Source organism: Daucus carota, chromosome 7 (assembly GCF_001625215.2).
Source record: "Daucus carota subsp. sativus chromosome 7, DH1 v3.0, whole genome shotgun sequence".
In the NCBI taxonomy this organism is placed as follows: domain Eukaryota; kingdom Viridiplantae; phylum Streptophyta; class Magnoliopsida; order Apiales; family Apiaceae; genus Daucus; species Daucus carota.
The window spans coordinates 33,723,780-33,737,262 of NC_030387.2; the positions used below are offsets into that span (position 1 = coordinate 33,723,780).

The 13,483-nt window shown below is 34.9% G+C and overlaps 1 protein-coding gene across 3 annotated transcripts; it reads right to left on the reverse strand.

The window, feature by feature from the left end:
• Positions 1-1,013: 1,013 nt before the first annotated feature.
• LOC108195962 (protein TOPLESS) lies at positions 1,014-9,386 on the reverse strand. Of its 3 annotated transcripts, none has more exons than XM_017362998.2 (28): positions 9,164-9,386; positions 8,837-8,877; positions 8,559-8,704; positions 8,231-8,410; positions 8,025-8,138; positions 7,778-7,936; positions 7,275-7,452; positions 7,067-7,190; positions 6,852-6,961; positions 6,567-6,732; positions 6,347-6,456; positions 6,174-6,243; positions 5,998-6,071; positions 5,797-5,892; positions 5,589-5,684; positions 5,333-5,460; positions 4,969-5,203; positions 4,708-4,866; positions 4,530-4,625; positions 4,235-4,381; positions 3,705-3,815; positions 3,442-3,621; positions 3,232-3,360; positions 3,037-3,132; positions 2,484-2,672; positions 2,231-2,397; positions 1,677-1,942; positions 1,014-1,277 (listed from the first exon to the last, which is right to left on the reverse strand). In XM_017362998.2, exons 3-27 carry the CDS (start codon positions 8,636-8,638, stop codon positions 1,732-1,734), a joined length of 3,405 nt encoding a protein of 1,134 aa, XP_017218487.1. In that variant the 5' UTR covers positions 8,639-8,704; positions 8,837-8,877; positions 9,164-9,386; the 3' UTR covers positions 1,014-1,277; positions 1,677-1,731. The 3 variants fall into 3 exon arrangements, with proteins under 3 accessions (XP_017218487.1, XP_017218488.1, XP_063937241.1); XM_017362999.2 differs by having other exon boundaries at positions 8,837-8,899; positions 9,164-9,378; XM_064081171.1 differs by having other exon boundaries at positions 8,837-8,991; positions 9,164-9,370.
• Between the last annotated feature and the right edge of the window lie 4,097 nt (positions 9,387-13,483).

Genomic DNA, 13,483 nt, shown 5'->3' on the forward strand with positions numbered 1-13,483 from the left:
TACACCTTGGCAATGTCATTTAAATAACTGACATGCAGTCATGCCTGTTGTTTGTCTAAGAAGTAAGTGCTCCTTAGATGGGAGTATCGGGTCTGATATTTCAATGTGCTGAGAAATGCCGATGCAACTTGCGAGGCATCTTTCCTTGTTCATGTTTGAGTGTTTATCAGCAATCTTTTGGTGGTGGATAAATTTGGTTAATACAATTGTAGCATGTCCAACTTGAGGTTTATGGTTATGCCAATGAAATAATAGCACATGAAATGGTCTCTGTTTTATGTCTTATAGAAAGTTGAGTTGCCATATCAGAGCATTTTCGGGGCCTTGACAAAAATCAGAACTCCAATAGAAGAATGAAGGACATCGTCATATTCACAGGGATTGGATTAAGTAATGACCAAAGACGTCGGTACTTTCTCGGTACTAAAGTGAGCTACAGGGAATCAGAGTTGCCATGCCATATTAGACGCCTTCCCGTAGTCGAAAATCGGAGAGCTATAGGAAGTCGAAATCAAATTAAAATATTAGACGTCAAAAGTGAGGAAAAGATTAAAAGTCGCAAAAGTGAGTTGTGGGAAGTTGAGTTATAATATTAGACGCCTTCCCATAGACAAATGTGAGGATCAACTTGTAAATAGTGACTATTCTAGCCCTCCCCCAACAGCAAACGTAAGTAAGCTAGACAAAAGAGTGATTGAAGGCTTGGTACCAGAGGGGATTAAACGAAGCAATGAACCGCCAAACTTTGGCAATACACCATTCGTTATTCGATTCCAACGCTTCCAACGCTTGAGTTATTGATGAATCAATGGCCATCAATTTGATTCAATCCCCTTTGTGTTGATTAAATTCCATCAATTTACTAATTAATTTGATGATGTACAACATCAGATATTAATCTGGTGTTTGCGGTAACAAACTTCATCCATTCAATCAAAAAATTGACGAATCCCTTCTACACCTGTAATTCAAAGGTAACAAGAACCCGCATACTGATCAAATCACGGAGCAGCTGAACTTGAAAACAATTCAAATAGCAATATTCCAAATTCCAACTAGAAATCTTTTCGTTTACAGAGCAGCAAGCCCCAAATACATAAAATAGAAAAGATATTCCAGATGAAGTCCCTTCCAGCAAGAAAAGAGAGGTGGAAGATTCCAGCATTACTAATATAAAGCAACTACCTTCAAGGCTTTAAATAATATCTTGATATAGTTAGATATACTGGCCGGCAAGTCATTTCCTACTAAAATACATAAACCTTTCGCACTTGAACCTGCAGCAAATAGTACTTTGTGAGGAAGCCAGTACCATAGCAGAGGAGATGACAGTGGTTAAATGTAGATAATAAGAGTGAAACTTTTATGTACAATTAGCAACTCTGCCATTGGGTAGAAGGCATCACTAATCTTATATATCATTTTATCTATATTTGTCACTGGATGGACGACTAGAAGGCAGATTACTCTAGGTTTCAGTAAATGTGTTCACAAGTGTTGCATATGAGATTTACAGTGTATATAGTCTGATATAGACAATTTCCTATCTCTATGACACCTAACGTTTTAACTCTTAAGCTTTGTGGTAGATTTACATATTTGACATAGTAAGTTGTTTCACTTCTTTAGCTATATTGTTTAAAAGTAACTCTAGTGCATGAGTGAAATATACTTACATGTTGAATTCCACTACCAAGCAAGGTTTCTAAACACTTGTGCTCCTGCAACCTATCATCTCTGCGCTTGATCTGAGCCTGAAGCTCCAACTGAAGTTGCCGGAACAGTACTTGCTGAACCATTTTCAACTGGTGGGGGCACACCCCATTTGCCTTCAGATTCAAGGGGCTCAAATACATGCACTCCTCCATCTGATAGTCCTAGTGCAAATTGATTTGGTTCTTGTGGATGTGCAGCAATCACTACTGGGTGAACGTTTGAATTGCTACAAGAGAGATAAAAAATTAGTGGACTTGCATTGTTTGGCAAACATTTAATATCATTATTTGCATGTGTAGTGATAGATAGTTTATCAATATCATTATTTTGCAACAAAAAGTTCTAAAATGCTTAAGATAATTGCATGTGTTGACCGATCAATGTTGTTACCACTTGACGGAGGTATCGGCCAAGTACAAAATTCCATGAACTCCATAGAGGATGATGTTACAACAGACACAAGATGTAAACGTGAAATGACAAAAATAGGGTGCTACAACTACAAGAAGCGTACCTGACACTATGTGGCAGATAAGCCAAAGGACTGATGCGACATCGGAGATGGAGGTGTGCAGCACTAAATATGCACACACTTGCATCCAAGAAACTGGCATAGACCAGCTGACTATCGCATGAAAACGTTGCATGAGATATAGGAGCAGCAGATTCTCGTGGTACCCACTGGAAAAAAAAGGTTAATCCAGTAAATAAAGGAAAGATGTAATGCTGTAAAATGCAAAAAAAACAGCAGTGTTCTGATAGACTACCTGCTTTAAACATTCAAGTTTCGTCGTCTCATATATAGCAAGCTGAGTCTCATGTACAACCAGAAAGTGGATCTGGTCTTGATGAAACTGTACCCGAGTGTCGGACTGTGCTGTTGGAGTCCTTCCAGCTGGAATAGGTAAGTATCTGTTCTTCTGCCTTTCCCATCCATCAGAGCTCCACACACACAGCTAATGATGAAAACAGAACAAAAACAAACCAAAGAAAGGGAGAGGATAATCAATGTATAATCACTCAAGTTTCATATACTTTTACAGGAGCTTAATATGACGGTATAGCATCTGACAAAGTGAATTTCGATAACTTTTCCCAACTAAACTATGACAAGGTAGTTGAACGAATTGCAGCAAAATCATCTCCAATACTACATACATGTATGAACATGCAAGAAATGCAAATACTGAAATTGGAAGATACAAAAAGCGATTTTTTTAAGGTTAGAAGAGTAGCAGCAAGAAATGATATAAATATAAATTAAGAAAAAAGAGTGATAAAGTGAAGGGGGAGGGGAGAAGAACAAAATGATTTTGTCACCTGAGCATCTGCACCAGAAGAAACTAGCACACTAAGCACATGAGAGAAGGCAAGACCAGTTATTCTTTTAGAGTGGCCCTTTAGCTTGCTTTTTACCTGCAGAAATATACCATTAGTAACAAGCTTTACAAGTGAAGCTTTAATTATCAGATTAATAGCGATATAATCTATTATTTGTGGTAGACAAAAAGATACCTCATCCACACGGACATTATATATTTGAATCGAGGAGTCATCCATGCCGATAGCAATGATATTATTGTCTTGAGGATGGAATGCTAGAAATGTTGCTGCCGGTGGTGGGGGCATGAAAGTTGTCATTGTCTGCCAGAAGTGGGATTAGATATATTTGATCAGCATGGAAACAAAACCACATCCTCCAATTGCTCTTCATTTATATATTACCTTGAAAGTCATCATGTTGAATAAAGATATCTTTCCTCCTGATGCTGACATCACATAAGAATCATTTTTCGACAATGCAAAGCATGACACAGCATCCTCGGGGTTGGCATCGGTAACTTCATTGGTCATTTGAATGCCGCTAGATGGTTGCCATAATTGAGGTGAAACATTAGCTGTAGCCTATATCAACAAAAATGTTCTTGGAAGTTATTTTCTGAAAACTGTAATGGAAGAGAAGAAATTTCAATGCACATTCTTGATACCTTGCCACTAGAGTTTCTGTCATTTCTTTGCCATTTCCACAGAAGATGAATTGCATTTGATGCTAATGCCAATATGGCATTGCCTGAATTAGTGTAAATCAACCTTGATATCTGCAATGACCGCACAGGAAGCAACGAGCATGCTTCGCTCTATCATATGAATACTAACAAGAGAAACCAAGATACTGACATTACTGAGCACGGCTAAATTTCACAATAGTGCATACAAACTTCAGCACACGCAGAGCTGAAGGCACGAAAGTGACTGACAATGCAGAAACATGGAGTTAATTTCATCAAGTACTCTAGTAGACAACATAAGCATAATGAAAAAGATTCTCTTCTAGAGAAAGAAGCATCAAAATATTAGTAACTTGTCCATATCAACAGATAGCTATGCTGAAATAGGTGGGAGAACGAACTGTTTACTAGCTAAGTATTAGTAAACTGTAATTTTTAAATAACTAAAAAAAACATACATACAGATGATGGTCCATAATTTATATACTTGAGATATAACTGAAATATACCTTAGGTACTCTCATGTTTTCGGGAAGCTTCAAAGAGCGACACTGAGAAGGTTCAGAAACCTCTGTCAATTTCCAAACCTTTGATTTGTCACTCGAATCATCGGCTATTCTCGGCTTAATGTCCCCCATATTTCTGGCATCTCCATTCTAGCAACAAGCACAAGCATGTTGGTAGGTGTGATATATACTAATATAGTCTACTTGTTATCAGCAAAGATAGATTATTAATAAAATATAGCCCTGCAAGACCTAAGTTAAGATCATCACATGCTAAAACAAACATATTAGCACTAACCATTCCAGAAAGAGAGACAGCAGAGACAACCCTATCTGCAGGTCCAGAACTACTAGCAGCAGCTGCTGCTGCTGCTGCCGCTACTGATATTATAGGCTGCATGAAATAAAATTATAAAATTATATAAGATATAACCATTGCATGTCAGGTGGCTCGAAAAAATCAAAAATTTTGATACCTTCACTGATTCGGGAGCTCTTGAAGCATCATAAGATTTATTTTCAAAAGTACGTAGCAACCGAAGACCATCAGAATTTGCTAAGATCTTGATCCCATTTTCATTTGTTGACACTGCCAATAGAGATCCGTCTTTGTTGAAGCGGATACGTGGACTCGCCTTGAATGATTGGACAAGAAAAAACAAGACTTGTCAATTATTACTATAATCTTATGTGTAGAAATACATCAACAACGTCATGTCTATAAGCATTTAATTTACCGGAAGGCCTCCATCACCGTCGATGCTTGTTAAGATTTGAACATTGTCCATATCCCAGAACTTAATAGAAAATTCATCACCAGCAGCTAAATACCGGTTTTTAGTTGTATCAAACTGAACAACACCTAGAGAACGTTTTCTGAAGCCCAGATATGTCCTTTTCACAGCCCCTTCACTTTCATTCCATTCAACAATGTGAGACTCCCCATCTTTGCTGGTTCCGCATGAGAAGAGCCTGCACGATGACCCAGGAAAAGGCAAATATTTTCAGAATCGCAAATTAAGCATATGGTGGTTTGGAGGTTAGTCCACACATAATCAACAAATAATTATACTAGTAATCAAGTTATATGAATTAACATACCTTGTTCCATCAGCACTGTAGGCCATTGTCGTGCACCACCGCCCAGGAGCATCGTAATCAACTCGAGATCCCAAATTGTCATACAACCACGCTTTTATCTTTCCATCTAGAGCTGTTGAAAATATGAACTGAAAGCAAGTGGAATAACAGGCCACCATTAGCAAATTTTATTCAAGGATAAACAGATTTGGGAACTAAACAAATTATAAGCTTTAGATATCAATTCTAGCAGCCTGCTTGAATTAAATATTAATACCTGGATATTTTCTTTGAAGTGGGGGCAGACTGAATAAACAGGAGCTTCATGACCTTCAAAAGTGTATTGTTTTGCACCAGTATTTGCATCCCAAACCTGAAACCAGTAGTGTTAGAGGGAGATGCTGCTTTTGTGAGTAGAAATACTGCGATATAGATGATTCCTTAATTTGGCGGTTAACAACTTAACATCTTTACCGGCGACCAACCTTAATTGTTTTATCATCCCCACAGGTAATCACACATAGCTGCTTATTAGGATGAGAGAAAGCAAGATCGTTTACTCCACCAATATGAGCATCAATCTAAAACAAAAAGTTCCTTGTCAATAATTGCTTAGCAGACCAAGTAATATGATAAATCAAGGAAATGGAAGACAAAAGGTTGACAGTAAAGAAATGAAAAACTACCTCTAAATGCTGCCTTATATCATCATCCCCATGATAAGAATACATTTGTACAATGTGTCTTGAATATGCAATTCCTATTTTTAAAAAAAAACAAATTAATTAATCCACACAAAAATGATTGCATTATAACATTATATAACCGTTGCCAGGTACAATCACTACAAACAAAAACTTACCAAACAAAGAACCATCGGGGCTCCAAATCACACGGTTAACAGATACACCGGGATCTTTAACTATTGCAGCCTGAATAAGTAAAGAACAACAAATTTAGGTCTCCAGCAGACTAGGAGACTACATTATACACAGGAATCAGTTTCATCTCTACTAATTTCAGGAAGGGGCAGACCTGCAGAGTCGTTGAACATGCAGTAACATTCCAAACTACGAAGTTTTTAAGAACCAGTCTCTCCTTGGAACCAGTTTCCCACAATCCTATATCTCCCACATTGGTACCAACTGGTACACCATATTAGAAAATTTTAGTATTGACGATATCCGCTTAGACTTGTTTAAAAAACACTGTACAATATGAATTTTACGGAGTTCTGCTCCAGAAGAAAGTATACCTAAAAGTAATGTCTGTTTCGTTGGGTGAAAATCCATGCTCATAGGAGATGAGCCCTGATTTAAAGTCCTTGCAACATTTTTGGGCAGGTCATCAGGTGAATTGAAAGCCTGACTCGGACCATGCCCAGGGAATGACATAGGCAATACATTAATTGGAAGGTTTACCTGAGATAGCACAAAGAAACTAGTAAGAACTAGAGGTAACTATTACTTAACAGAACCTCAGTAATGAAAGATAATAATGTAATAGAAGAAAAAATTAATATTGAGACACAAATTATAACCTCGTCACATATTCCCATGGGCCTCGTTCTCTTGGTCACATGATCCGAATCTCCAGAAGGGTAATCTAAAGAAGGGTTTGCTGGTGGCGTTCTTGGATGCTTCAAAGCAGCTGCATGGCGTGAAAGTGTAAATGATCAATAACGCAGTCAAGACAAGTTATGACGCCTGAGATTAGCAACCATGACAAGGCTAGAATAGCAGGTTGAAACAAAACCTGGCATTGATGGACCGCCGAAACCAATAGCTCCGCTGGAAACTGGAAGGTGATTAACTGTAGGTGTGTTGGACATCCAACCAGCAAGAGGAGTTGGAGCTGGTGCTGCTGTAGTTTGAAACGGCTAAACAAAAGAAATTCACAAACAATAAGGTAAGTTACATATATCTGAAGTGGACTTGATAAGTTGAAGATATGATGTACGAACCCCATGTGCCCCCAATGGAGGAAACCCTCCAACTTTAGGTAATGATCCAAGCAATGGATTATTTGCTGGTGATGGGGCACATGCACCATTTGGTTGCGCACAGGAATGATCCACAAAAAGAGTTTTGATATCTGGATTCGGCCGTGGGTTTTTACAAAGTTGATGCTGCCAATTTAGGCTGCAAATATTGAAATACCATGTATGCAGCAACTCAGTATAGCAAATAATTAAATCTGATTACCACAACATTATTATTGTGGATTACAAGCCAGAAACTGAAAGAAGGAAAATTAGCTGCACAAAGATATCACTTCCATTCTAATTCTAAAAAACAATTAAATCTACAATTAAAGAAACCATTGAAAGTATATCAACAATAACCACAATTTCTGAAGTTGTGTGTGCCAAACTTGACTGACAAAAAGAATAGATGTAGACTGCATCATATTTACTAATATGAACATTGTGTACAAGTCCAGGTAGTTTTCTTCAACATAAATTACCTTTGGTTAATGAGTGTACGCAACCTTGAATTTTTAAGGTTGGGAAATTGCAATTTGTCTCGGAACAGAGGATTGGCCTCAATAAGCTTCTTAAGTTCAACCAACATAATCGCTCTTGCAGACTTCGTATCTCCATACTTGGACAGCTGCTCATTTTCCCTGTTCAAACAATACACGATAAATCACAGTGAAACAAAAATTCAGTAGCTCTGTTGCAGATAATCAGTAAAACTATTGATGTATATACCTGAAATTTTCCAAGGTTAAAAGCTGAGTAATCTCCTTGAAAAGATCTTCATTGAATGACGCAAAAACTTTAAGATCCTTAACCAGGACTTCTACAGCTTTGGGCCGATCATTTCTAACAAGAAATTGCAGTGTTCAAATCTTAATGTGAAAAACCAATGTAAAATTATTGACTGTTAAATAGGCATACTAAAATAAGTTACACACTTGTCCAGAGCCTCAAGATACTTCTGCTTCCGTATCTCAAAAAAGATTTTCATGGAATACCGATTGTCGTCCACCTTTGTAAAACCAGAGAGGTACTTCTCAACCTCATCCCAATTCCCATTATGCACTTCTTCCTCAAAATACTTCATGTTAAAGTAAAAACTCGATTCCTGTTCAAGCCTATGAACAAAATCCGAATATGCGAAATAGGAAAAATATTACATTCAAATTAATAAAAAAAAAAAAAAGGAAAACACAAGACATATATAATTATAACCGCATAAATATCCGATATAAAATCACGAAAATTAAAAATCAATCTACGTACTTGTGAACAGTTTCTTTGAACTTTTCCTCATCTAGAAACTGTAAGATCAAGAACACAAGCTCTCTACTGAGAGATGACATTGTCTCCAATCAAGCCCTCCTCAAATCCAAAGACTAATAATTAATCAAGCTAGCATATAGGCAGATCTGCACAACCCCAAAACAATATTAAAAAAAATAAAAAAAAAAAGGTCAATATCACTACTCTTTTGACTAGTTAATATAAAATCATTGAAATAAAACAAAATAAACATACACGATGAAAATGACTTATTGTACCTGTAATTTAGACTTAGCTCCTAGGTCATCTTGAAACTCATCTGCAATAAAGACGCCCCATTTCTTAATAGACCATGCACCGACATATTTCAATTGCAATCAATAATCGAGCCACAATTAGGGTTTTATCTCAGTGGATCAGGCACTAAAAGCAACTTTAAACAAGGGAATCAAAGATGCAAAAAAAGAGAGAGAGTAAATGGGCACAAAAAAGCAAGTGAAGTGATATAAATATAAAGACACAAAGACACAGCGAGAGAGAGAGAGAGAGAACAGTTAAAAAGTAAATATTCGAACACAGAGAAGAAAGCTGAGAGAGAGACTTACCCAAATCAATAACAAATCCAAGAGATCGATTAACAAAGACCAGTTTCAGGAACAAATACTACTCTATCTCTCTCTATCTTGTATCTATCTATATCTGTATGTATAGATAAGTTTAATGTTGTAGTAGTATGTGTTTGTTAGTTTCTCACGTTATTATATATAGAGAGTTTAGTATTCTCTCTCTACTTTCTCTCTCTATTCTATCGTGCTACGATAATGAAAAATACACTTTAAAATACATTATAGTACTTGCAGAAATGGAGATTTTAAGAAAGTGGGGAACAGATAGACGAAGATACGCAGATCAGCTTATCATTAGTAATAAGTAGAGGCACTTATAGATAAGTAGAAGTAGCTATAGTGTGTGTTGAGTGCATCGGTAGTTGAGCTGTAAATGGACAGAGATATTATATTCGGGTACGCCATCTCTTACTTTGCACGTCTAATATCGACCGTTGGTTTCGTGAGGACAGTGATGATTTAGTGATCGTACGGCTGTGAGCAGCTGATTTTGAAAGCTGAGACAGCGATAGATTGTATCCCCGCAGATCCCATTTATAATCGACACGGGGTTTTCTGATGTTTGGTGAATTATTTATTTGACACTGGTTTTGATTATATTTACATGACTGCCACCAACTGTGTCCATCACATTGTTGATTGTGAGTCTGTGACGCGTCTTTTTGAGCGTCTTGGCAAAATGATAAGCTTGACAAGCTACTGTATACAAGTGCAATGCATAGGTTTATTTTGATATTTAATACTTTTATATATTTAGAATAAAAGTTACTGTAAATTTTATATAATTGACTATGATATAAAGAAATAATAATTTTTTCATTAGATAAATTATGATAAATATAATAAGTAAACCGCATATATTTTACATGCCCAATATTAAAATAGATGGGAACTCGTATGTTTGTAAATATTTTTATTTATGAAATATAATATATGTAGTTGTTCATATAATTGTAATTAAACTTAAAAATATTAAAATATAAAATATAATATATACGTGTGAGAGTGAGATTTAGATCTTATGTATATTAATATGGGTCTTTCTAGTGTGTGCCCATGAGCACACATGATACACTAAATTTGAGGAGTTTGGTGGATTTTAATTGGTGGACTTGGTGTAAATGCAGGGTCATCTTTATTTATGATTATATAACCAATAAAAATGCACCAAATGCATAGGATTTAGTGCTTATTGTGTGTCCATGGGCACACCATAGAAAAATCGTATTAATATAAGGGGCCGTTTGGTTCGAGTTAAAGAAACGGAATGGAATTCAAAAAGGGAAACGAAGAGAAAGGAAAGGAATGATGCTGAATTGTATTACCTGTTTAGTTTTGATCTGGAAACGGAATGGAAAATTATATGATTATTCTTATATTTGATTTTTAAATATAAAATAATATCAAAAGAGTCAAATATATTTACGTTTATGATTTGATATATTTTATCATTTAAAAATTTCATTAATTTTATAAATATCTTGACTTATAAATTATACTAAAATTATTTTTAATATGTAAAAACTAAATTAAAATTTATTTTTGATCTTCAAAAATATTTTACATATTATTTTTTAATATTAATGATTTTTGAAATAAATTATAATTGAAAATAAAATAAGAATCAGAAAAGGGAAAAGAAATACCTGGTGGGGGGTGGGGAATGGATCAGGAGGATTTTCTAAAACCAAAACAAGAAAAAGGGAATGACAGATTTCATGAAACAAACAACAACAAAGGGAATGAAACGGGTTGTTTCCCTTTCCCTTTGTCAGTTACCTCTAACCAAACGGCCCCTAACACTGGTTAACAGTTTATCATCTGTCGTCATCTCGTTTCGATCCTGACTCTCCCGAAAATTTATTCCAACAGATACTCTCGCTGCAAACCGGTCCAACTCTGATCTTTCTCTGCATGTCGTGGTCCGATCTGGTCCAGAAAGTCAGAAACTAAATACTCCCTCTGGTCCTTATTATAAGTCACCAAGACTTTTTGCACACAATTCTATGTGCTTTGACCACCCACTTAAAATTATTTTGTTAATAATTTTCTTTTCCTGAATTAAAATATATATCACATATTTTAATTAAAATATATAACGGGCCTGGTGTCTCATGTAAGAATTTATAAAAGCCCGGTACTTAGTCCAATCCAGGTTGGTCCCGTCTGATTAGGTTTTGGACATTTGTCCGGCCTCATTGTGGTGTGTGAATTTTAGAGTGAGACTGTCCAGTACTAATAGGTGACTTTGTTGGGCCCACCGTTTTGGTGGGAAAAATACACTAATTTGGTGTGAAAACTACATCAAATCAAAATTTCACTCCAACCCATCAACACCATATTCTACACCAAAAAGAATCTTTTACACAATAAATGGAATATTCTCTCTTTTTAAGTTATTTATATCATTATTGAATTTGTACTTAAATTTTAACATGTTCAATAAACAAGGACCTAAAATAATTATAAATTCATTAATAAATTTAAGAGGACAACTTAATTATATGAATTCCGATGCTCTTCCCATATGTGCTCGATCAAGGCGTTGCGAAGTTCAAAATGAGCTTCCTTATCTTTAATTTGTCGATATCTACTAAGAAAATCTTAAAATTCGTCATCTCCATTTCTTTCCATTTCGACAGCAGCAGAAGATGTTTCCACGTAATCATGTACATGCAAATTCAAGTCTCGTTCATCCTCAACTATCAAGTTGTGCATGAAATACATATGTGAGGGTATACATATGTGAGGTAATTTTAATCATTGTGTATTTTATTTTTAATCAAATCTATTTAAAAAACATATCTTCTATATAAGAATATAAATTTATTGATATTTGGAAATAAATAAAAAACTTGAGTAAAATAGTAAAGAAAGAAAATTTAAAACAATTATGATTAAAGAATAAATAATATAACATAAAACAACTTTAATGGGACATAGATGGAATAATTTTGTTTTCATTAACATATGTGAGGGTATAGTAAGTATTTTGGAAAACTCCAAATTTGGTGTAAAAGTTGCACCAAATCAATACTTGACACCAAATTTGGTGTCAACCAATTCATTTGGTGTCAACTTTACACCAATTTGGTGTTGGGTTGGAGTGAATTTGACACCAAATTTGACACCAAAATGGTGTTTTGGTGTTGGGTTGGAGTTGCCCTAAGAGCATACAGTAGTATTATCCTTTTTCCATTCTCATCATTTTACGTTACTTTTTGGCATGTTTTTCAATACTCATTTAAAATATAGTTTTATAATATATTTTTAATTTTTTTTTCTAAATAAAAGTTTGATATTTAAACATTTATTTAAAAAAAATTGAAATAAGTTATGAAACTATACTTTATAGTATATAGAAGTCTCAAAATACATGCAAAACAATAAATGTAAACAACCACGTGGGATGGAGTAATATACACTAGAAATATAGAGATATACAGAAGTAGTATAGATTGCATATATATGGCGGAAAATGTTAGGGATCACAAAAAAAAATTCCAAATATTTTTCTCAAATGAAGAAGTCTGATTGTCTGCATTCACTCTCATAATAATGAGACCCCACTTATAGATTCATCAATCACCCAATCATAATTTTCCACCTTTTTGCCACATCATTTGGTATGATTTTTGAAATTTTTTTTGGAGTACCTAGCATCAGTGTTAATGTTACAGAAATCGAGAATTGGACCAAATCGATTGAACTACCGATTCAGAATTTATCAGAAATCGGAGATTAATCAGATTGAAAATCGGTTGTATTTTAATATTATTTAGTTATTATTATATTAGTTATTTAATAACAAATATATTTATTATATCGTAGATTCTATAATTGCTCATATTTAAAGTAATATAGTAATCAATTTTAATAATTTATTATATATACTTTAATTGAGAACAATTTATAAAGATTAACCAGTTTTACAAAAATCGAATTGATGACCGATCTTGTAAGTGATTAATGGAGGATTTTTAAAATACCGTCCGGCGTTACCCATATCTAATTATCTCTGTGTGTATAACTTAATATTGCACATATTTAGTCAACGAGTACAACAAAATCTTCAAAGGAGATAAAATATATAGCGGTCCCACTTAAAAGTAGTTTTTTCTCTAAAGTTGCTGTCCCCGCTTAAACACAAAATAACAAAAATTAATGATGGAGATTTCTCCAAGTTTGTCCCCGCTTTAACATTTAATTACACTAGTTGAGAATCCGCGCGTTGCGGCGGCATATAAAAATTACATTAATGATTGAAAATTAATATTTTTAGAATAAAATCAATTTGCG

Excerpts from the sequence above, each read along its gene's own strand:
- LOC108195962 (XM_017362998.2), bottom strand. The coding sequence starts at position 8,638 with ATGTCATCTCTCAGTAGAGAGCTTGTGTTCTTGATCTTACAGTTTCTA. Across the intron at positions 6,072-6,173 it reads CCCCGATGGTTCTTTGTTTG|GAATTGCATATTCAAGACAC; the intron begins GTAAGTTTTTGT and ends TTTTAAAAATAG. Across the intron at positions 4,626-4,707 it reads GAGCTCCCGAATCAGTGAAG|CCTATAATATCAGTAGCGGC; the intron begins GTATCAAAATTT and ends TATTTCATGCAG.